Here is a 25,714-nt window from a genome sequence, read left to right as displayed (position 1 = left end):
TGAGAGAATGGTGTGGCAGATAAATAGGTTGCTGGAAAATTATGGGTGTCAGACATCCAAATTGAGATTACTCCAACCCAATGTGCGATGGCTCTGTAGAGTGCTGTTAGGAGCTAACGGGCACAGCATTGCAGGATTAGTACAAGAAGCAGGGACAGGCCACATTCTTCCTCAGAGATGATTCTCCATTGAATATTAGAGCCAATAATGCACCCCAAGTTCACCATTCCATCTGATCCCCAGACCACTACCAAAAAAACAATTCCTTCAGCTTTAAAAGCACTCAATGACTTGAGCATCAGCAGTGCCACGGAGCACAGAATTCCAAAGGATCGCAAACCCTTATCTGAAGGCTGTGGTTCCTGCTCTGGACTCTGCAGCCAGAATCCCATTTGCCTTGTTCATTTATTTCAGAATCTTGTACACGTCAACAATTTTACCTCTTGTTTTCCTGAACTCCAGTGAGGACAGGCTAATGTGACTCTCCCAGGAAGCAAACAAGTGAATTTGCACTGGAAGGCAAGTTCATCCTCCTTGGGAATACAGGCACTGTGCTTACTCCTGCTGTCACTTCACTATGGCCCTGTACAATTACAACCATTTGCAAAAAAGGAAATAGATAATTTTTCCCTCCTAAATGCTTACCTATACTTAATGTTTGGTGCATGCTAATTTTGCATTTCATGAACCAAAATGTGTATATGTCACCATTTACTAGTTTTTTTAGGTTAAAATATTCCAATCTATTTTTTGCTTTTGAAGTGCAATAAAACTCTTATCTGAAGGCTATGGAAGTTCAGGACTCTGCAGGTAGAAGCAGCAATAGCCTTATCTTTACCTTGTTCATTCATTTTGGAATTTTGTATTCATCAACAATGTTAGTTATCGTTTACCAAAACTCCAGTTTTTGGCGAGATTTCTGCAGTTCTTTGTATTTAGATCTCGTATGATCTGATGGAATGACAATCTTCAGCCATAGTGGATTGATATTTCTGCCAACTTTATGAACAAAATAGAAATAGGCTGGTATTTATTGTTGGTGGAGACCGTGCCGACCAACGATCACCCTTTCGCTAGTTCTATCCTACACACCAAGGACAAGTTACAGAAGCCAATTAGCCAACAAACCTGCACGTCTTTGCAATGAAGATGAAAACTGAAGCACCTGGAGAAGATGCAACACCTGTCCCGATACTTCTTCCCAGGATTCTGTCCAGGGACCCTGTCAGTCCTTTCAGGTTAGGCAGAGATTCACTTCCACCTCCTCCAACCTCATCTACTGTATCCAATGTTCAGGACATGGACTCTTATACATCGGCGAGACCAAACGTAAACTGGGCGATCGTTTCGGTGTACACCTTCGCTCAGTCCGCCTGAACCTACCCGATCTCCCGGTTGCTAAACACTTCAATTCTCCTTCCCATTCCCACATAGACCTTTCTGTCCTAGGTCTCCTCCATTGTCAGAGTGCGGCTAATTGCAAATTGGAGGAACAGCATCTCATATTTTGCTTGGGCAACTTACAGCTTACTGTGTAGATGAGACATCTTGGTCGGCATGGGCAAGTTGAGCCGAAGAGCCTGTTTCTGTGTTGTATGATTCTATGACTATGTGGACTCAGGATTATCAATACTACCTTGAATGCTCCTTCCACACTGTGAAACAGAGGTCCCAGGAAACAGCGAGGATGTTGGGCTTGTTGAAGGAGCTGTGAGAACAACTTTGTCGACTCGGTAATGTCCTCTTTCAACAGAGTTCAGAATTATGTCCGCATCTTGATTCATACTCTCTCCATTAATGCTGCTCTTGTTATTGGTTGCTATTTGGACTGTACACCATACTGAAGAGTGTATCCTGACCCCTGTTATCTGTTCACTTAATCCATCTATTTCCTGTTCTTCCTGGTCAAGATCATTCCCAATTCTGGCCTTACTTCATCACTTCAGAACAACATCATGTCCTTTTCAACATCACCTATCTTTCCTAAAAAGGGCACCAAGCAAGAGCTAAAGAGAAAAATCACCATGTCACCATTGGTGCTTTGAAGTCATTTGGGGATATTGCTCATGAACCTCCTTGGCCTTTTCTTAATATTTTTCCAATTGGTCTGGCATAGATTGACAGCGATATCCAAACTGGGAATTGATCATGAAGCGTTTCATCGAGCAGTGTACTCGTGAGTGTCAAAACGCAGAGCTCCAAGCTCCAACCCTGGAGCACATGCAACTCTCCAATCCAAAATAATTCTGGATGTGCAACTCAATCCTATTCACTGGTTGAGGGTTTGAGTTTGAAAAAGCCCTGCCGGCTCTGCATTATCAATTAATACTAAACCAGGAAGAACCATTGGCAAATTGCAGAGAATGGAGACACTTCATTAACTTTACGGCACAGAAACTGTCCGTTTCGTCCACCAGGACCATAATGAGTTTTATCCTCCACATCTGTCGCCCAGCTTTGTTTCATCTCATCTCATCAAAAACTCCTTGTATCCTTTCTCCACATCTTTATTTAAAATATATGCAGCTTCATTATTAATGCATGCTTGAACAGTGTGCATCTTCTTGATCAGAAGGACAAAAGGCTCATGCAATCTTATTTAAATAGGTTTTGTCAAGGTGTATCACCATCATCATCATCATCATTGAAAACATCAACGGGCACGGTGCCTTACAATGCTACAATGTACAACAGAGATCACAACTTCTACTGAAGTGTGGATGGCCGTTGGCTCGCTAGGAGCTCATCCGCCCTTTGACAGGTCTTGTTTTTGGTCCTGCTGGGGGTCTAGAGCCTCCTCCTCCCCTGGCAAACCAGGTGGGGGAGACGGTTTGGTCGCAGACTATCCGACCATGGAGCAGGTGGCATGGGATTACATTGTACCAGTGGCGGTGGGAACTCCCCCCGACCTGACCAGAAAGGTGTATAGTAATATTAAATATGTTGCAGCAATGATGATGACATGGACAAGAGTCTTAGTTTTTCAATAAAGCATTAAAAGCAGAAATATTTTAATTCACAACTAATTAGCCAGGGATATTTGTGCAAACAGATTCTGTAAATTTTTAGTTTAGTTTAGAGATACAGTGCACAAACAGGCCCTTCAGCTCACCAAGTTCGCACCGACCAGTGATCCCCACACACTAACACTATCCTACACACACTAGAGACAATGTTTACATTTACACCAAGCCAATTAAACTACAAACCTGTACATCTTTGGAGTGTCGGGGGGAAACCAAAGATCTTGGAGAAAACCCACGCGGGGCACGGGGAGAACAAACAAACTCCGTACAGGCAGCACCCGTAGTCAGGATCAAACCTCAAACCCGGGTCTCTGGCGCTGTAAGGTAGTAGCTCTACTACTCGCCAGCTTGCCGCCCTATGCATAAATGCAGCATCTATTTCCATTGACTGACGGGTCAATAACCAGAGGACACAGATTTAAGGTAAGTGGCAGATGAATCACCAATGATATCAGCAATAATAAAAAACAGTGGAAAACGATGATCTAGATTGCACTGTTGGACGGGATGATGCAAACTGATTTAATAATAAAAATAGGGAGGGCGGGGGGGAAGCAAACTGGATGTGTGGTTGAGGAAAATAATATGAGGAAACAAAAACAAGAACTGGACAGCTCTCTCACAACGCCAGTACAGGCACGATGCACTGAATGGCCTCCACCATCCTGTCTTATGAAATGTAAATATATTTAAGTTATTTACAATACCATGAAGAGCCCATTAAAAAATACAGCATTTTCTCTAATAACTTAATTCCTGCTTTTACTTGTGGTATGTGGAACATCTTGCTATAAATATTGATGACTTTATAGATCCTCTGAGAATCCTCTAATAATGCTTCACAGTTCAAAATCCATATTAAAACACAGCTGAAAATTGCTCCTCATGCTAGAAAACTTGAAGAGCTGGCCAAGAGCCTCATAAAAACAGCGACAGAATAATCATAATAATACACTTGATCTTGTAAGATACGAAGTCAAACAATTACACTGCAAATGCCAAGAGACTGGGTTTGGACTCATTGAATAAGCAGCACACAAGGCCATTCAGTGTATCATGCCTGTATTAGTCTAATCTGGACTGCTGCTGTGCTCATCATCCTTGTTACTGCAGAGATACTACATCAGTGCAACATTTAGAAATTACTGTCGGGAATATGCAAAGCCTGAAAGCTGAGAGTCTTGGCGAAAATTACTCCCTTTTTGTTTCCCTCAGCCCCCACTCTCAATCTACTGTGAATGACTAATCTATTAGACTCAATCTACTAGAAACAAAAGAGACTGCAGATGCTGAATCTTGAGCAAAAAAATCAAAATGCTGGAGAGACTCCGCAGATTGGGCCGCATTCGTGAGTGAAATGGACAGACGGCGTTTTGGGTTAACACCTTTCTTCGGGGACGGTTAGCCTGCAGAAGGGCCCGACCCAAAAGCGTCACCTGTTCATTCCCTCCGCACAGATGTAGAAAAAAAAGGAACTGCAGATGCTGGTTCACAAGAAAAGACACAAATGTTGGAGTAACTTCATGGGTCATGCAACATCTCAGGAAAACATGGACGGATGATGTTTTGGGCTGATGTTCCGACGTCACCCAGAGATGCCGACGGACAAGAAGCCAAAGCAAAGACGTCTAAGCCAAAGAACCGAATGGAAACGAGGCCGAACTAACCAAAAGGATAGGACGCATAAATGCAAACTAACTGAAAGGGCAGGACGCCTAAAAGCCAACTAACCGAAAAGCTGCGTCGCCTAAAATGACTCCCCATCCTCCTGCCGGTGGAGACGGAGGGGAGAGAGAGAAGGGGGAGAGAGAGAAGGGGGAGAGAGAGAAGGGGGAGAGAGAGAAGGGAGAGCGAGAGAAGGGGGAGCGAGAGAAGGGGGAGCGAGAGAAGGGAGAGAGAGAGAAGGGAGAGAGAGAGAAGGGGGAGAGAGAGAAGGGAGACAGAGAAGGGGCAGAGAGAGAAGGGAGAGAGAGAGAAGAGAGAGAGAGAGAAGGGAGACAGAGAATGGAGAGAGAGAAGGGAGAGACAGAGAAGGGGAGAGAGAGAAGGGAGAGAGAGAAGAGGGGGGAGAGAGAGAAGGGAGAGAGAGAGAAGGGAGAGAGAGAAGAGGGGGGAGAGAGAGAAGAGGGGAGAGAGTAGGGGGAGATGGGAGCGTGGGGGTCATTTTCCCACACGTCATAGGTGACTGGGCAATCTGAACCCAAGCACCAAGTTGTAAGCGGCCAAAGGTGCGCATCCCCCGGGACAGCCCCCACTCTCCCTCGGAACGCACACAGCAAGTTCCCACGCACAAAACACCAGAATCTGTAAACTGTTTTAACTGACGATGGACACAAAAAGCTGGAGTAACTCAGCGGAACAGGCAGCATCTCTGGAGAGAAGGAGTGGGTGACGTTTCGTGTTGAGACCATTCTTCACACCTGAAGACTGAGTCTGAAGAGGTTCGACCCGAAACGCCACCCATTCCTTCTCTCCAGAGATGCTGCCTGTCCCACTGAGTCACTCCAGCATTTTGTGTCTATCTTTACTGTCAGTGCCAGAGAGAGAGAGGGGAGAGAGAGAGTAGGGGAGAGAGAGGAGGAAGAGAAGAGGGGAGAGAAAGAGAGAACGGGAGAGAGGGAGGGGGGAGAGAGTGAGAGGGGGGGCCGGAGGTGTGCATCGCTCGGGACAGTCCCCACTCTCCCACGGCCACCCTCCGCGGGCTGTGGGTCGGGTGGAGCGGAGGTGTAGGACAATGTTCATCCATGCACAGTGATGTGATGGATGTGGGGGGTCTGGACCAATCGCTGACAAGTCCCGCCACCGGCAACATCACGTCCGTTATTTGACCTTTCTGTTGAGCGGAATTCGGTCAGTTGGCTTGTAGGCGACGCCGCCTTTCGGGTAGGTGGCGTTTCGACAGAGCGGCCATTCGGCGAGTTTGCTTTTAGGCGACGCAGCTTTTCGGTTAGTTGGCTTTTAGGCGTCACATCCTTTCGGTTATTTGACCTTTCGGCCTCGTATCCATTCGGTTCTTTGGCTTCGACTTCTTTGCTTCGGCTTCTGGCCCGTCGGCGCCACGTCCGGGTACCGCCTGACCTGCTGAGTAACTCCAGTACTATGTGTCTTCCCTCCATATAGATGGTGCCTGACTTGCTAAGTTCCTCCAACACTTTATTTTTTGTTGTAATAATTATGATTTGGTGCATTTTAGAACCTATTATAATTATACTTTACAAAATACAAATACTCATTCTCTTTGAGATCTGAAAAAGTTGTTGTGAAGCCTTCAAGACGATTGCGTAGGCATGCACATAACATGTTTGTGCAATATTCCTTTGCGAATGGAATGAAAGTTGATCCAATGCTCATGGATCACGTCATAAAAAGTCCACAGAAATGCACAGATCCATAATGGGTTGCTAGGAAACTGGATTGCTGGAACTTAGGGAGGCAATGGGAAGTCCTTGAAAAGATATACAGATGACATTCAAAGAGGCAGAAGAAGAGGGGCACTGCCATAATCACGCAGGAGATCTTGAGGATAACTGGATTCTAACCAAATCCCATTCATTTATAGAAACATAGAAAATAGGTGCAGGAGTAGACCATTCGGCCCTTCGAGCCTGCACCGCCATTCGATATGATCATGGCTGATCATCCAACTCAGTATCCCGTCCCTGCCTTCTCTCCATACCCCCTGATCCCTTTAGCCACAAGGGCCACATCTAACTCCCACTTAAATATAGCCAATGAACTGGCCTCAACTACCTTCTGTGGCAGAGAATTCCACAGATTCACCACTCTCTGTGTAAAAAATGATTTTCTCATCTCGGTCCTAAAAGACTTCCCTCTTATCCTTGAACTGTGACCCCTAGTTCTGGACTTCCCCAACATCGGGAATAATCTTCCTGCATCCAGCCTGTCCATCCCCTTAAGAATTTTGTAAGTTTCTATAAGATCCCCCCTCTTCTAAATTATAGCGAGTACAACACGTGTCTATCCAGTCTTTCTTCATATGAAATCGTGTAGAAAAACGGAACAGCAGATGCTAGTTTACAAAAAAAAAGGCACAAATTGATGGAGTAACTCAGCGGGTCAGGCAGCATTCTTGGAGAACATGGATAGATGACATTTTGGGTAAGGACTTAAGGGTGCCGACCCGAAACATAACCTATCCATATCAGGAGATCAAAAGTAGCCCATTAACTAAGAATATAGGGATATCAGTGACTTAAATGTCTCAGCAAATGCAAGTCTTTCCTTATTATGATGGAATATCAATGCAATTATAACATCAATTAAATCATCTTCTATTGAAAAAAAGTAGTCTTCTGGCAACTCTTGTTGCTTGGGCTTTTAAACCCATAAAATGTGGGCCCACCGGAATATTAGTTATAGATGCTAGTCCATCACTTACAGATCTTGTGTCGTCCTTTCAATGGAAATTTCACCAGAAGTTCCTGAGGCTTGGTGCAAATAAATACAAAGGGGGAACCGCTCTCCTGATCTGCAAACTGAAAACAAAAGAAAAATATTAAACATATTAAACCTTGGGGCAGTGGGGAAATCCCTTTCCTCCAATTTACCCAGCATAATAATCAATTCCCACAACTGAGCTTGTTCTTCTATGAAGAATGAAACAATTGAATGAAACAATTGTTTTCAAGCTGCCATCATCTCTACATTCAACACACTTGACATTGCAACACCTATTAAAATGAACTTCTACTACCCAACATATGTCAACTCTTTTAATCTTTCAAACCCGTGCAAACTTTTGAAATATTGATGCAAAGTTAATTTCTGCAAAGGTTGTAAAGTACAATGGAAGTGAAATGCTTCAAATGGAGTCTCCACAATTGCCTGCACCTTAGTATTCAGTGTTGGCAGCTTTACATGAAAACATGAGCATCTTGCAAATTGATAATGATGCATAACTACACGCATAGTCTGCACGATGGAATCCTTTTAAACTGCTATAGATTTCCAGAGGTTAATGCTTTAACTGTGACTAGAACCGGTTTCTGTTGACATATCGTTGAAGATCAATGGCGTTTAGTTCATCTCGTAAATCGAGGACAATAGTGGATACAAGGAGCTGCAGATACTGGTTTACAAAAAAGGGCCCAAAGTGTTGGAGCAACTCAGCGGGTCAGGCAGCATCTCTGGCGAACACATTGGAGAACACAAGGACAATAGTCCTGCTCCATTCAGCGAGATGGACCTTGCATGAGTATTTCTTGCCTGTACCACGTACTCGTAATGTAATCTGGAATATTCAGCTTTGGAGACAAACCACCCGAAAGCTAATAGTTTTGGAACTCTTCTGGGAGGGGAGGACTAATAATAGATTAGATTAGATTAGATATAATTTATTGCCACACAGCCAGGCTGGTGGAAATTTGGGTTGTCTGCAGCGATACAATAATAAAGAACACACAACCACAATAAAACTGTAACACAAACATCCACCACAGCATTCATCACTGTGGTGGAAGGCACAAAATTTGGCCAGTCCTCCTCCATTTCCCCCCCGTGGTCAGGACCAGAGTCCAGAGTCAGTCCAGGATCGGCTCTTCCTCACCGGAGACCGCGGCTTTATAGCTGACCAAAGCAGTATTCCAACAAGCCAGGTGAGGCCTCCAGTAATAGCAGGCAGTTTATCATCAATGCAACTTTCTCAGCAGCGGTAACTCTATATTCTGCACTCTTAGTTTCCTTCCCCTTTTTGCACTAACCTGTTGTACTCCCGTTTGGTATGATTGCACATGTATAGTATGATTTGCGTGGACAGCATTTTTCGCTGTATTTCGGTGTAAGGGACAATAATAAACTGATACCAATATCATTTGAATATGCAATCAACCGGAAGGCAAGGAATTGTGATTTCCCCGAGTGTGCTACTGGTGCCAGTCTGAGAATATCCAGAATCTGAGTTTAAGATATCATTGATAAATTAGGCACTAGTTAAGAAAGCCTAGGATTTAGTGACATTGCAGCTTCTCCAGTGTCTTCCATGAACAGAGTCACACAAAACCTTGCTGTGAAGCAGATGCCCCGTCAATCCCACTGAGCTTGTTCCCTTGCTTATTCCCCAGTGTTTTGCAAATTATTTTCCTGCCAGTGCATGTCTAATTACTTTTTGAAAATCCTAATTGCTTCCCCCACCCTCACAGGCAGTGAATTTTAGATAACCACTCCATGTTAAAAGGCTTGTCCTTCTATTCACCTACATTATTAATGCATTGTGGTAGGTCTGTGCCACCTGACAACTTCTCATTTGCACCTTGGCCAAACCATTATGATCTTGTGTAGCTCTATCGAATCTTACCAGTTGCTGAGTTAGTCTCATTTACCTGTGTTTGTACTCGATGTATGTGTCCAAATGCCTTTTAAACATTGTAATTGTATTCTGTTGTGCTGCTGCAAGAAAGAACTTCATTGTTCTATCTGGGACATGTGACAATAAAACACTCTTGACTCCTGACCCTTGACCACCACCACTTCCTCTGGCAGCTCAATCCATATACCCAGCTCACTCCCCCTACTCACCATCCTCGGCCCAAAAAATTAATCTTAAGCAAACACCTCCTGATTTTAAATAAGGTCACCCCTCAGCCTCTTAGGCTCCAGGGACAAAAGTCTCTGCCTATCGAGTCTCTCCTCATAACTCAAGCCCTCCAGCTCTGGTAACATTCTCGTGAATTTTTTCTGCACCCTTCCCATTTAATGATATCCTTCCTGTGGCTCGGTGACCAGAACAACAAACAATTCTCCAAGTGCAGTCTCACTAATGCCATGCACATTTGTGACATGATATTCCAGCTCGTACTCAGTGCCCTGATCAATGAAGGCAAGTGCGCCAATGCCCTCATCATTACCTGGTCTACCTGTGTCACCACTTTCAACGAACAATGTTCTTGTACCCCTTGGTCTCTCTGTTCTACAACATTCTCCAGGGTCCTGCCATTTACTATAGTGAAATGTAGTTGTTTGTGTTTTTTAATAGTGTTTTTAACTGTGTATATGTGGGGGGCGGGGGGGGGGGGGAGGGGGAAACTTTAAAAAAATCTCTTCCCTATACGGGAGACCCGACCTTTTCCCTGTCAGGTCTCCGTTGTCGTTGGGGCCTAGCACCGTGGAGCGGCCTCCAGCCTGAACGACCTGGGGCTCCAGTCACGGAGCCTGCGGAACTGCGGACTTACCATTGTGGGGCTGGCCGGCATCGGAGCGTGGGGAGCGGTGGTGACTCGCTGCTGCGGCCCGACCACGTAGCTCGGAGGCTCCAGCTGCAGCCGCAGGTCCGGTGGACTGGGACATCGGGAGCTCGCGGGTCCGGGTGAGAGACCGCTTTCCGGAGCTCCCGTAACGCAACTTCTCCAGCCCGTGTCGCGGGGTTGGAACGACCCGGAGCGGGGCCGTACATCGCCCGGCGCGGCCTAAAATGGCCGTGGGACTTATCATCGCCCGCCTGGGGCTTCGACATCGGGAGAGAAATGCAGAACAGGGGAGAGAAAAGACTTTGCCTTCCATCACAGTGGGTTCACTGTGATGGATGTTTCTGTAAATTGAATTGTGTGTATGTCTGTAGGAAATTGTCTCTGTTTGTATGGCTGTGGAAACGGAGTTTTGTTTGAGCCTCACTGAGGTTCAAATGACATGTACTAAATATTGTATTGTATTGTATATTGTGCCTGCACCACTACCCCTAGCAACACATTCCAGGCACCCACTACCCGCTGTGCAAAAATATATGCTCCACACAACTCCTTTAAACTTTGACCCCTGCACCTTAAAGCTATGCCCTCTAGTCTTTTGAGACTTCCACCCTGAGAGAAAGGTTCCGACTGTCCACAGTATTTATGTGAAGATCTTGTCAAAGACCTTTCTAAAGTCCACGTAGACACCTACATCCTACCTTTCTCTTGGTTACAACTTCCAAAAACTCAATGAAATGATATCCCATGCAAAAAGCCATGCAGGCTATCCCTAATCAGTGCTTGCCTTTCTAAATGCAGATAGATCCTGGCTCTTAGAATACCTCCAGTAACTTTCACACCGCTGATGTTAGGTCACCGGCTATAGTTCCCTGGCTAGTCATTGCAATCTTTCTTAAATAAAGGCACAACTTTAAATTAGTGGAATTACTCAGAATAATCTTTACTGCACCATGTCTGACCAGTGTGTTGTACACATTCAACATCATTCTCCAGCTGTGGATTGGCTTTGGGAACAGAAGTTGAAAAAGCACTATATAAATACGAGTGTATAAAGAATTTCTTTATTTTTGAACAACTAGGCCAGAAACTCATTAATGTGCGAATCATTTAATGCCAATCCAGAGATAGGAAATACTTTTTAAATTTAGCATTTGCAGTGGAAGTTTGTTCCAGAAGGTAAAATTCAAAATTTCGTATTATTCAAAGTCTGAGCTTGAAAAGACAAGTGTCAATAGGATGATCTATTGCTTAATTATTCCTGCCTTTATCAGACATTTATCACTCCTCGTGTCTGACACAGCTCTCCACTAGTGTTGACCGTGATGGAGGCAGTAGCTTTGATAGTTCCTTTATCATCAGCCGAGTTGTTTTCAAGGAGCTGCCTCAATTTTAACGCTAACGCTAGAATGTGTGGCGGTAGCTGTGGTGAACGAGAATGTGTGGCAGTAATAGAGTATTTCAAACACGTCGTGACACGCTGCCCTTAATGTGTGCAAATTCACTTCAGGCAATTTTAAGTGACAGACCAAAACAAATGTCAAATTCAAGACTTCCCTGCGCGCAGATCTTCTATACCAAGTGTTGAAAACTATATTTATAAATCCCAGTTTGATATCACTTTAAAAATAAATGAAATATGTCAGGCTGTTCCAAAGTTCAGCCCTTGCGAGACGCAGCAGCTCAACATAAATTCACCCTGAGCAATACGAGAAGTTCAGATCTCCTCTCGGTCGGTATGATCTCACCTACCTCAGTATTAATTAACTTAAATAGTGAAAATATTAACATTATGGAATTGTGGAGGTAGACCAGACCATATCACTAACCAGCCTCACCCTTGCATTCCCTCTCTCTGTCCCTCCCATACCCTAGTCATCATACTAGTATCACGGTCGCCCTGTTAAGGTTCACGGTCTGTGCAACTCGTATAACTAGCCCACAGCCAACAATGGACCATTGTGGGCTCCACCTTTCATTGATCATCGATACATGTGCATATCTTTTATGCACGTTCTATATCTGTCTATATCACCAGTATCATCTTGCGTTTCCCTTTTCCCTGACTCTTAGTTTAAAGAAAGGTATCGACCCGAAACATCACCAAATCCTTTTCTCCAGAGATGCTGCCTGACTCGCTAAGTTACTCCAGCTTTTTGTGACTATCTTTGGTTTAAACCAACATCTGCAGTTCGTTCCTACACCTTCCATTGACTCCGTTTACACTTCACGCTGCCTTGGGAAAGCAGCTAATGTAATCATGGATTATTTACATCCCGCTTATTCTCCCTTTGATACCAAAGCCTGAAAGCATGTTCCACCAGATTCATGAACAGCTTCTTCCCTCCTGTCATTCGACTTCTGAACAGGCTTCTTATAAACTAAGCGTGTAATCCTGACCTCCCAATCTACCTAATTGTGGCCCTTGCACTTTAAAAAAAATCTGCACTTTCTCTGCGGCTATATTCTGCACTAAAGGGGCTGTCCCACTTGGGCGACCTAATTGGCGAGTTTTATAGAGTTTGAAAAAAATGACACGTTGTTGACCTCCTTCGACTATGTTGAAGACTAGCTCGACTAACTTCGGGAAAATTGTACACCGAAAGTGGAGAGTGAAGACGACCTCCTTCGACCTCCCTTCGACTATGATGAAGACTATCTACGACCACCTTCGACTACCCTCGATTACCCTCGACTAACATGCCGACCTACTACGACTAAACCTACGAGTAAAAAAAGTATCGTTTTTTTACATGGCAACCTTTTTTTACCCGCGGGCATTTTTTAACATATTGAAAAAAAGCCTCGAGTACGCGGAGACCACTCTCGAGCATGAAGGAGAGTTACGAAGACCTCCTACGACCTCGTGTCGACCATGCTGCGAGTATGAGTTGAGGGCAAACTCGCCAGAACTCGCGGATTAGGTCACCCAAGTGGGACGGCCCTTAACTTTTGAACTTATGTATGGTTTGATTGTGCTCACGTATAGTATGATTTGACTGGATAGTACGCAATGCAAAGTTTTCCACTTTATCTCTGTACATGTGGCAAAATAAACCAACACCAATTTCAAAGACGCAGAAAATCAAGCAACATGTAACAAACCTTTCAGCCCATTTCTAAATTAGTGCACTAAACATGGATCGTTCTGAACAAAAACAAGTTCCCAGGATTACTGATCCTGATGAGGTGAGGGACAAATACAAGAGGTAAAGATAACAAAGATATACAGAAACACAAGATGCTTCTGTGCAAATGCATTCATATAGCTCTCTTGTTCCTCTAGGATCAATAAGCCCTTCTGGCCTGTTTCCTCACCATGGTGCGGGTTTAGTTTATATATAACAAAAAAAAATCAATGGAACAGATGGAGAAGATGTAAAGGATGATAATATTAACCGTAATTAATTGTTAACTGATCACACTGAATGTCAGTACACAAAGCTGAGTGATGTCATTCAATATGTGATTATCTTTGCAGTGCGACAGATCTGTGGATAATTCTTATATTTCAACACCTGTGGGTGGGTGTGATTAAATGCTGCTAACAAAACAAAAACGAAAGCATTAGAACTTACCACAGAATCTTCCTCATTCTTTAATCTAGTTCAAGTGAGCACTCTAAATTTAGGAGGTGAAGATACCCTAAGCAATTGGCCCCTTTCAGAATTTTAGACCATGCATTGTTCCTGCTCAACATTGAAAAGGTTACTTTGAAAATATCAGGCTTTGTTGGGTGGATAAGGAATGCTTGAATGCTCTTAAATTGCGATATAACTATCGAGGTTGGCCAAATCTATAACAAGCTGCTAAACACCATTCCAAATAACATTTCACAACAGGGCACCAGGACACACCCATGACAAAGTGCACATCATCCTGAATTTACAGATCAAACTATACAGTGTTACTTGAAGTTAGAGAAAACAATATTCATACCGAGACCCTTCTTCAGACTGAAGTCTGTCCGTCTGAAGAAGGGTCTCGATCCAAAACGTCACCCATTCCTTCTCTCCAGAGATGCTGCCTGTCCTGCTGAGTTACTCCAGCATTTTGTGTCTACCTTCAATTTAAACCAGCATCTGCAGTTCTTTCCTACACAATATTCGTACCGCTGGGTTGTAAACTGCCCAAGCAAAATATGAGATGCTGTTCCTCCAATTTGTGTTTGGCCTCACTCTGACAATAGAGGAGGTCAGTCAGTATGGCAATAGGAAAGGAAATTAAAGTGTTTTGCAACCGGGTGATCAGGTAGGCCCAGGCGAAGGAGTTCAGCGAAACGATCTACGTTTAGTCTCGTCGATGTACAAGAGTCCACACCTTGAAAATCTTACCTTGCATTCAAATCATAATTTTTCCAGAACCTTTGGCCGAAGCACTTGGTGGACTAGCTTGAAACACTAGCAAAGTCTTTATGTGAGGCTAAAGCTGACAAACAAGAAAGTAGTACTCAGGGCATCTGGGTGCAGGAGAATGGGGATGAGATGACTGAACTGAAAGACAGATTGCAGTGAAAGAGACAAGGAATTTGTGCACAAGCACTAATTTGAAATTGTGTGCACAAGGTAACAGGAAGCCATTGGAAGTCACAGGAGGTTCAACGGCAAAAGCATTCAGATGGTCGGATACCAGATATGAAGTGAATCTAGCCTCTCAGAACATCCGAGCTGCAGCCCTGTAATGGTGGGGTACCAAGCCAGATGCACTGGCATCAAATCCTCAGTGTACCCTCTGGTTTCCTGACTTCCATGCCGACACCTTCAGACAACATTGTTGAAGGTTTCCAAACATTGACCTGATTTTCTCTTCCGTCTCTTTGATAGGAACTTGAATTAGATTTTTTTTAAATTCTATGTCCTATTTTCTTTCTCTTCCCTCTCTCCTTCAATTCCCTTGCCCGTCCAATTCCCTCTCCCCTCGACCTGCCCTGCCATGGGTGACCCTGCCAGGAACACAGCTCCGGAGGGTTTAGCTCTCAGGATCTTAGGCTCACGCAAGTTTTGCCACCACAACAAGGGGGTGACTCTGGGAGAGTATTATCGCCACCTGTACATGTATTGGCACTTGTCCATCCTCCTGGAACCCTTTCCCATCGGCAGTTTGACCACAGTGATCACACTGAAGAGGATGAAGAAGATGGCTCACTGTCAGGGTCCCGAAGATATTTCAGGATAATTCATTCTAGGTCCGCTAATGATGTTCAAGCTCAGTGAACAAATAAAAAAGACCAAACAACGAAGATTCATGTTGGATGGTGTTAGTTAATTTGGTTTCAAAACCCATTCAAGGCCAGAGGTACTTGCAAGTTAATTTTCCATTGTGGTCACCAACCAATATAAACATTTTTTTCTTTTGATGTCATACAGAGTATGAGCATGGAAACTGACCCTTCAGCCCAACTTGTCCATGTGAACCATATTGGCATTCTAGGCTAGTCTCCTTTGCCAGCATTGGGGACGTATATCCCTCCAAACCCTTCCTGTCCATATGTTTTTTGAAAGTTAATTATATCCACTTCTACAGCTTCATTCCAAACACGGATATCATGCTCCAGTGAAAAGATTATCCCCGAAGTAAAAAGAAAATCATCTCGGAGGAAAAGTCAACGTATTCCTTGAAAGATTCCACGGCAGAAAGGGAGATAGTATAGTTCTTGTCACCGCAATGCAGCCACCTTGTATATAACAAAGAGGAGAGAGCTCTCCTTTTATCAACCATGCTCCCAGTTCCTTGGTGCTAACTCACAGACTCTGACCATGAGCGGAGAGACAGAGATGAGAGGGAAATGTCAATGTGCAGGCAGCATCATATTTCATATCAAGCATTCAAACGTGGACCCAAGCACACACTGACATACAAAGCAGATTTAAGTGTCATATCTGTCAGTACTTGTCATTGTGTTAGCCTGAAACAGCAAGCTAGGAGGAAGGCTGAGGTGGCTTTCAAATCTGGAATTCGACCAAGGTCTTTTCAGTTCAAGAATTATCTCCCTGCCAGTCAGACACACTTGTCTTATTTCACCTTCACAATGAAAACATGAAGTTGACTTTAATAAAAAACAGGTCCACGCAATGAGTTCTTGAAAGCTGGACTGAAACCAGGATTATGTCTCGTGTGCCCTTCAGTTTAAATGATACAGTCATGTTCTCAGTGAAACGGAAAGTTGGAGGTGAGATTGTGAACAGCAGGTCATGGGCACACACAACGACAAGAATTTGGATGAAGTGAGCGGAGTGTTCCGTATAACAACATACAAGGTCAGGCGTAGTGAGAGCACGATAAAACAAACAGCAACTTCCTGTGGTGTTGACAGAAAACAGACAGCTAGAGGTTGTTTTTGTTTCTTGTACACAAAAGGTGAAAAAGAAATATCGGACTTATGCTGGGTATGAAATGTCTTTTAGCTCTGGATGGAGTTCGGCCCAGACGGGTGCAGAAAGGTATCTTCTAGTGGCCAGATATTACTTCCCCTGAATAAAACAGCACTCAATTAAGATTCAATGTGTAGGAAGGAACTGCAGATGCTAGTTTACATTGAAGATAGGGCTCTTAAAGATAGCAGAGTCAGGGGATATGGGGAGAAGGCAGGAACGGGGTACTGATTGTGGATGATCAGCCATGATCACATTCTACTCCTGCGCCTATTGTCTATAAGATAGACACAAAATGCCTGAGTAACTCAGCGGGACAGGCAGCATCCCTGGATAGAATGAATGGGTGAAGACTGAAGAAAGGTCTCAACCCGAAACGTCACCTATTCCTTTTTTCCAGAGACGCTGCCTGACCCACTGAGTAACTCCAGCACTTTGTGTCTATCATCAAATAAGATTCTAATCGGAATAAAAGACTGTGTGTGCAGGCACACATGCACAAATGTGTGTAAAATCATATAATCTCTGCACATTCAAAAGGCAAATATCTATAATAGATATTTTTCCAAAACAAAGAGTAGTTTTCATGTTTGCTATTTTTTCATATTTTCGAACGTAGGAGCATAGTAGGCCATCAGATTACATCAATTCTTAGTGCAGACCTATCCGTCTCATTCCCCCACTTGCAGTATTTCCCTGTAATCTGTTCCCGCTCACATGCTCATCAACTCCACCCGGGGTCCTCAACCATTCACCTGCACCAGTGGTAATTAACAGTAACCAATTAACCTCACAACCAGCATGCCTTTGGGATATGTGGAAACCCGTAGCAGCCAGGGAAAACCCACAAGGTCACAGGAAAAACATACAAACTCTCAATAGGCAGGATCACAGATCAGAATTGAAAAAGAGTCCCTGGAGCAGTGAAGGCAGCAGCACCACCAGCTATGCCACCGTGCCGTCCACAAGATGGTAAATAATGTGTGTAAATCTTACAAAGATACATTGACAGAGGCCAATTAACCCACAAACCTGCAAGTCTTTTGGATGAAAGGGGCAAACTGGAGCACCTTGAAGAAACCAACAAGGAGAACATACAGACTACACGGACAGAACACGGATTGAATCCGGGTCTCTGGCACTGTAAGGCATTGGTTCCACTAGCTACGCCACTTGTGCCACCCCTTGGGTAAGAGATACAGTGTTGAAACAGGCCCCCTTTGGCTCATCGAGTCCACGCTGACCATCGATCAGCTGTTCAAACTAGTTTTTTCTTACCCTCCTTACTCATACATTAGGGGCACATATTTTTAAAGTGGCCATTTAGTCTACAAACCTGCATGTTTTTGCATGTGGCAGGAAACCAGATCATCAGGAGGAACCACAAGTAGTCGCAGGGAGAACGTGCAAACTCCACACAGACAGCACTCAGCGTCATGGTCAAATTCGGGTCTCTGGCAGAAATTTGTTTTGCTGTCATATGTTATAGACCTGATTATATATATATGTTTAAGAATTTCATTGTCCTATCAGGGACACATGACAATAAACTCACTTGAACTTGAACTTGAACTTATAGTACCACTTTTTAGCGTGGTAAAATATCCCAAGTGCTTTGCGACAGCATTACGCAGAAATTGGCATAAAGCAATTTTGACCTAAACTTTAGAAACTTGAGAGATACAGCACGGAAACAGGCCCTTCGGCCCTTCCATGCTGACCAGCCATCACCCCATACACTAGCACTATCCTACACACTAGGGACAATTTGCAATTTCACCAAAGTCAATTAACTTACAGCCCTGCACGTCTTTGGAGTGCGGAAGGAAACCAGAGCACCCGGAGAAATCCCACGCAGTCACAGGGAGAATGTTCAAACTCCGTACAGACAACACCTGCGGTCAGATCAAACCCGGGTCTCCGTCGCTGGAAGGCAGCAACTCTACCGCTGCGTCACTGGGCTGCCCTTAATCATAGATGGGCTTTGGAAGAAGAAAGTGAGATTTGGGAAAAGAATTCCAGAGGGTAGGGCTACGACAGCTGACTCCATGGCCGCTAAGGGCAGAGCAATTAAAATGGAACCGGATCAATAATCTGAACATCAGTACAAAGAAACTTGTGCCAGGGGCTCGAAATAGGGGGAAATAGAGATTTGTGAATTTGTGAGGGTTGCAGGAAAAAGAGATGGCCTGAGATATACCCAGTGAGGAATTGGACATTACGGTTATAATTTCACATTCATGTCGGTTTTACTCATGATAGTGACACCCCAGCCTCAACAGCTCACCTTTTCTTTGCACCGTCTTCCAAATCATTTACGTCTTGCATCAGGGAACTCACAAAATTTATAAAACACAAAATACCTTTTAATTCTACATGGTGCCCGAAAAGTAGACTTTCATGTTTAAATCCAGGCAATATCCAACAGGGAACATCTTACACATGAGGGTTTCCACCAGAGCTTAAGTGAACAGAGGAACATCATCTGAGCCATTAACCTCCAGAGACATGAGGACATTATCCAGGCTGGTAGCCTGGGTAGAGTTAAGGGAGTGCATAGTGTAGGAAGGAACTGCAGATGCTGATTTTAACCGACGATAGACACAAAAAGCTGGAGTAACTCAGCGGGCAGGTAGCATCTCTGGAGAGAAGTGACGTTTGAGGTCAAGACCCTTCTTCAGACTGAGAGTCAGGGGAAAGGGAAACGAGAGATATAGATGGTGATGTAGAGAGATATAGAACAGATGAATAAAAGATATGGAGTGCACCTCTATTAGAGATCCCCCTCTTCCGAGGTGTCTTCTACCCTCCCAGGTGGATGTTGAAGACACCAAGGCAATATTCTTAAGCCAATATCCGAAGGTGTTCTGGCTAACACTTACGGCCTCTCTATTCAGGAAGTAGACTCACACTCAGATGTCCCTGTTGATCAGTATAATCAATGGCATCCTGAGATACCGAGTGAAGAAATGAGGTGCATCTTGCAACTGTTCTTGACATGCTCCGTGAATTGGGACTCACAGTCATAGTTGCATTTAGGATCATTCTAGTTGCAGAGCAGAGTTCTACTTGGCCCAAGGTCTGTGCAGATTCTGTTGAAGGCTTTGAGTACCCAGGGACCCTTACCTCTACAGTTCCTTCCATCTGTATGATGGGTTTGTTTGCGCAAGGCACAGATTTTGGTTGCTGATTTCATCAACCAGAACCATGAAAGCAGATTATCTTGGCATTATCTCGTGTTATTGTGGGACCATAGCTTTTTCTATATTAAATATTATAGCAAATGCATTTCAAATGCAATTAATTAAGATTAAAGCAGCTTAAGATAATATCACTGGGTTCCCAATGCCAATTTCTGTTCTGCTGAAGGAGACCGTCCGATGGTTTGGTGGGAAGAGGGGTACAATGGTGCTGAAGTTACCAGAGTCCCCTTCAAAGGCTGAGCCCCAAGAGCCAGCACGATCATCCCTAAACACAAGCCAATGCATCTCGCAAGGGCACTATCATCACTGATTTTTTTCCCCCCCCAACATAGACAACTTCGAAATCACCAGACTATTGGACTAGGCCCATTAAATCACAAGTCTGAAACAGAGAAGCATTGTGTGTAATGTTAAAGAGTTCATCTGGCAATCCTTTCACAGCTCAACATCATAAACAAAGGTTTGGGTTAGGAATGCAATGGATCAATGTTCTCTCACTGCTGAACCAGACAGATGTCCTTACTACTATAGTCAAAAACATTATCCAAAGTAAAAAGGCGACTGAAGAAATTTCTCTCACTTGCTCCAACTTTTTCTGGCTACAGACAGCATTATCTGTACAGCTGTTCAAGTGCATTTTACATATTTACTCAACATCATGAAAAATAGAGAATGCTGCGAATAATCTGAGTCAGGCAGCAGCTATGCAGGGGTTAAAATTAATATTTCAGGTTGATAGCCTTTAGTGTATTTTTTTAATATGTAAAATATGAACTCGAACACCTTCTGAGAAAGGTCAGGAGGTTCAATACAACCTTCAAATTCATTTCCATCACTTATCACACAGACATAACTAGTTATTCATTCTTGCTGAACTGTTTAATAATAACAATATCATGTTAGAGCACAGCTATAACACAAAGTGCTGGAGTAACTCAGTGGGTTAAGCTGCATCTATGGAGGGAATGGATGAGCGACGTTTGGGGTTGGGACCCTTCTTCAGTCTGCCTGACTCGCTGAGTTACTCACACTTCACATTTTGTTCAAAGCATCTGCAGCTCCTTGCGTCTCCCTACAAATAATACAATGTTTAATTGTAGCCTAATGAACTACCGTGGTCTAAAAATCCATCAGGCGAGAATGAAACGCTCGGAGAAGGAGAAAGAGGTGCAGCGCACAGACCTTGAACTTGGTGGGACGCAGGAGGAGCCCGGCCAGGACTCACCCCACAGAGCCCAGTCCCTCCACGCACTAGAGTCTCCCAACCCCTGCAGAGTGGTTACTAAGATGGCTGATCCATGGGCGGTTGCTGCTGGGACGCAAGTCGGGGCCTGATCAACCCCGGCTGGGTCGCCTGGGCGAGGGTGTCTGATGTTGTGAGACCCCAAACACCCGATGATCCCAGTTCGTATCACTGAGGATGCGTCGCTGCGCATCTAGAAGATGTATATTTTTCACACAGTGATACAGTATGGAAACAGGCCCTTTGGCACAACGAGTCCACGCTGACCATCGATCATAAGTTCACACTAGTTCTATGTTATACCACTTTCTCATCTACACCCTGCACACTAGGGCCAATTTACAGAGGGCAATTACCACACGTCTTTGGGATGAGGGAGGCAATTGGAGCACCTGGAGGAAACCCATGCTGTCGCAGGGAGAACGTAAAACTCCACACAGACAGCACCCGGGGTTAAGGAGTAATACCGGGTCCATGGCATTGTGAGGCAGCAGCTCTACCTGCTGCATTTAAGAAGGCCAACCACAACTTTCCCCAGTAACAATAAATATAGTCTTGCCCACATCCAGAGAACAAAAACTGGCAGAGAATCACAATTTTTGACTGCTGACTCCAGACTGCTGTCACTTCATTATACTGGGGAATAGCATTGCAGAACACTGCTGTTCCAGTCATGAGCAAACAATGGACACAAGGAACTGCTGTTGCTGGTTGACAAAAAAAGACACAAAGTGCTGGAATAACTCAGCGGGTTAGACAGCATTCCTGGAAGTCATGGATAGGTGACATTTCGGGCCAGAACCATTCTTCAGTTTTAGATCAGTTCAGTTTCAGTTTAGTTTATTGTCACGTCTACTGAGGTACAGTGAAAAGCTTTTATTGCGTGCTAACCAGCCAGCGGAAAGACAATGCATGATTACAATAGAGCCATTCATAGTGAAAAGATACATAAGGGAATAACGTTGAGCAAACCATCTGCTTAACTCAATTTTCGAACATTCATAATTCATGCTATGATGACCCTAATTTATTCATTCCACCTCTTCATATCTCCAGTTTCTCTCTTCCCTGACTCTCAAAAGACTGGTCTCTACCTGAAACATCACCTATTCCTTTTCTCCAGCGATGTTGCCTGACCCGCTGAGTTACTCCAGCATTTTGTGTCTATCTTCTATGCTCTGATGATGTAAGGAGTCGTTCCTATTATGAGGTAGATTCCTAGAAGCTGCAGGACTGCAGCAGTTTTTAGGACATTAATGTTGCTTAGCATAATAATGCTAAATCGGTTCCAAAGTACTGAAATTGCTATTCCTGTATCTCGACTATTAAGATACAGTATAAAAGGGCAAATTACATTTTATACAGCAATTTCTGTTCTCATGTAGACATTTGATTTCCATGCAGTGAGATCTCACCAGCAATGAAAGATTTCACCATTGAAAGTTGGTGGGAGGGTGAGGAAAGTAGTAAAAAATGTTGGCAGAGTTGATGAATGTAGAACAGAGTTGAGAGAAATACTCAGCATCTGCACATAGCGCTGAGGAGGATTTTAGACATGCACATGCAGAAAATAGAGGGATATTGATCATGTGCAAGCAGAAGGAATTAGTTTATGTGTCGGAAGGAACTGCAGATTTAAACCGGTTTAAACGTAGACACAAAAAGCTTTTGTAACTCAGTGGGATAGGCAGCATTTCTAGAGAGAAGGAACGGGTGACTTTTCGGATCGAGACCTTTATTCAGACTGATGTCAGCGGAGTGGGTGGTACATAGATAAGTTTAATTTGGCTTCACGATTGGCACAGATGTTGTGGGCCTAAAGGCCAGTTCCCGTGCTGCACTGCTTTGCTTTCTAGAGGGCAGTGAGCGCCAGCAGGCCTGGCTCGCCCGCCACTGAACCAGTAACTCGCCTGGAGTGGGAAGCCACTGAGCTCGGCTCCCACTCGCGCATGAGGACCGAGAGCTGGAGAGGAGGTGGAAGGAGCCGACGATGGCGGTGGTCGCTGGAACAGAGGGCCGGTAAGAAGAATCAGAGATCTTACCTTCCACACCTTCAAGGTCGGATACGGGAGGAGCCCCCAGGGCACAGAGGCTGAGGGTGGCTGGGCACAGAGAGGGACGATGGCTCGCTGGACGATCCAATATAGAGGTGATGGCTGAAATGGGCCTTTATGGCCAGCTGCAGATTGGATTTTCAAAATGGTGCCAAATATGAACTCAGTGGGTTGTTTTGGTGCATTGTGTACTTAATCGGGGATTGTATCTATAAATGGCAATCATTTTACTGATCTGTTGCAAAAAAAACATGTCACTCCAGCTTAATACATGTGATAATAAAGAACCTTTGAAAAGGCTGTTGATCGTGGAGAGATGGAGATAAGAGCAAGATAGGATGACAAGACCATAAGCATTGCTGCCTGCATTATAACCTTTAGTTTAGTTTTAGTTCAGTTTAGAAATACAGTGCGGAAACAGGCCCTTCGTTCCACCGGGTCAGCACAGACCAGCGATCCCCGCCCATTAACACCAACCTCGGGACAATTTACATTCATACCAAGTCAATTAACTTACAAACTTGTACGTCTTTGGAGTGTGGGAGAAAACCAAAGATCTTGGAGAAAAGTCACAGACAGCACCCGTACTCTGGATTGAACTCTGGCACTGTAAGTGCTGTAAGGCAGTAACTGACCGCTGTGCCACCCTGCCGCCCTTGGTTTATTCCACTGGTTCTGTGTTTCCTCTGTGGTGATCCAACCCAACTATTACAAACACTTGTGTAAGTATTACCAACATCACCAACACTTTTGACAAGCTGATGCTAATCAATGGACCACACCCAGTACAGAATTTCAAATAACCACTCCCATTGGTACAGTATATCACTGAAACCACGCATACATGTCTTGGCCCATGTAACCTCCGCCACCTCCACCTCCACCCCGAAGGCAAACACAACAACGCAGGTGATAACATTTCTCTGATTCACCACCTCAGTACTCTTAAAAACGTCAATCAAAGACAAAGAAAGAAATTATAAACATAAGGAACTGCAGATGCTGGAAACCTGAGTAAAACAGAGTGCTGGAGTAACTCAGCGGGTCAGGCAGCACCTCTGGAGGATGCAGGACGACAGAGTGGTTCAGTGGTAGAGTTGCTGCTTTACAGCACCAGAGACCCAGGTTCGAATCCCGCCGGGTTAACCGACAGCCCTGGACTGACGGGACACCGGCCCGAGCAGTGGCGGCACAGGCTTGCAGCCAGCACGGAGAAGTAGTGCTAACTCCACTACTCCGGGCCAGTGTCCCGTCAGTCCATGGTTGTCGGTTAACCCGGCGGGACAGGCCGAGTTGGAGTTAACATTTCTTCTCCTCGCTGGCTATAAGCCTGAGCTGCCACTACTCCGGGCCGGTGTCCCGTCAGTCCAGGGTCACGCAGGACATCTCTGTCCGCCGCCGGAGAGGGATGAGACACTCGTGAGGGGACGAGGATGGTCCAGTAGCAATTCAACAGTGCTTGCAGCGCCGGGGACCCGGGATTGAACCTGACTACGGATGAAACGCAGGTATGTATTCATGCAGCAGCACAGCTGCCGAGAATGTTTATCGAGAGTGACCTATGACCTGGGCATGCGCAGTCGGAATACCGAATTCGCTGATATGTACTTTCTCCCTGTGACCACGTGGGTTTTCTCCAGATGCTCCAGTTTCCTCCCACATTCCAAAGATGTGCAGGTTTGTAGGTTAATTGGCTTCTGTAAATTGTCTCTAGTCTGCAGAACAGTACTAGTGTACGGGTGCTGGTCGGCACGGACTCGGTGGGCCGAAGGACCATTGACCGCGCTGTGCCTTTAAAACTAAAACTAAGACATGGAGAGGAAATGCTTCTGGTCCTCCATTTATGCTGCCTGACCCACGGAGTTTCTCCGTTAATTTGTGTTTTAAAAAAGGAATTGTACTCTGGTAAACAAAAATATATATATTTTTAATATGCCAAATAAATTTAGTGTTTAGAAGAATCCAGCAATGAATTATGATTCTAATAACTCTCACCTTATACAAGTCCCAATGCATTTCTCAATTTCTAACCAAAAGTTGTTGTCAGTTTGACATATTGTACAATGCAGAAAGTCGACCTGCCCGTTTCCTATCAGTCAGCATGCTTTCAACTTGTCTCCTGTTCCATTTGTCTCTTGAATACTGAGAAACTTTAAATAGTGGGTTTGGGAATGTTATGGCTCAAAAGGTCCTGGGTGTCCTTCTACACAAGTTACTGAAAACTAAGGAGACACAAGAGACTGCAGATTCTGGAATCTGGAGAAACAAGCAATCTGCTGGAACTCAATGGGTTGAGCGGCATCTGTGTGTGTGGTTGGGGGGGGGGGGGGGGGGGGGGGGAGAGAGGAATGTCCTGATGCAGGGCTTCGATCCAAAAAGTTAACGACCCCCTTCCACTCACAGATGATGCTCGGCCAGCCGACTTCCTCCAGCAGATTGTTTGTCATTCCTGAAAACTAACATGGACAAACTGGGATTGATACATTTCTGGACGTTCTCTGGGGTTACAAGGGAAGGGGGTGGAGGGTGAATGTGGGAATAGGGGAGGGAGGGCGATTCAATTATCTTATTGAATAATAGTGCAGGCTCGAGGGGCCAAATAGCATACCCCTCCTTTC

At 44.6% G+C, this 25,714-nt stretch overlaps 1 protein-coding gene across 2 annotated transcripts in view; it reads right to left on the bottom strand.

Annotated features, from left to right (window-relative positions):
- trip4 (thyroid hormone receptor interactor 4) overlaps nucleotides 1–25,714 on the bottom strand; it is a 115,868-nt gene that overhangs the window by 36,493 nt on the left and 53,661 nt on the right. For both annotated transcript variants that reach the window (XM_033014954.1, XM_033014953.1), the window contains exon 12: nucleotides 7,426–7,522. In XM_033014954.1, coding sequence (XP_032870845.1) covers nucleotides 7,426–7,522 — 97 coding nt within the window. The remainder of the gene's footprint in view (nucleotides 1–7,425; nucleotides 7,523–25,714) is intronic.

The sequence above is a fragment of the Amblyraja radiata genome, chromosome X (assembly GCF_010909765.2).
Source record: "Amblyraja radiata isolate CabotCenter1 chromosome X, sAmbRad1.1.pri, whole genome shotgun sequence".
Lineage (NCBI taxonomy): Eukaryota > Metazoa > Chordata > Chondrichthyes > Rajiformes > Rajidae > Amblyraja > Amblyraja radiata.
The sequence above is the reverse complement of the archived record's forward strand: the minus strand, read 5'-3'. Positions and strand labels throughout refer to the sequence as shown.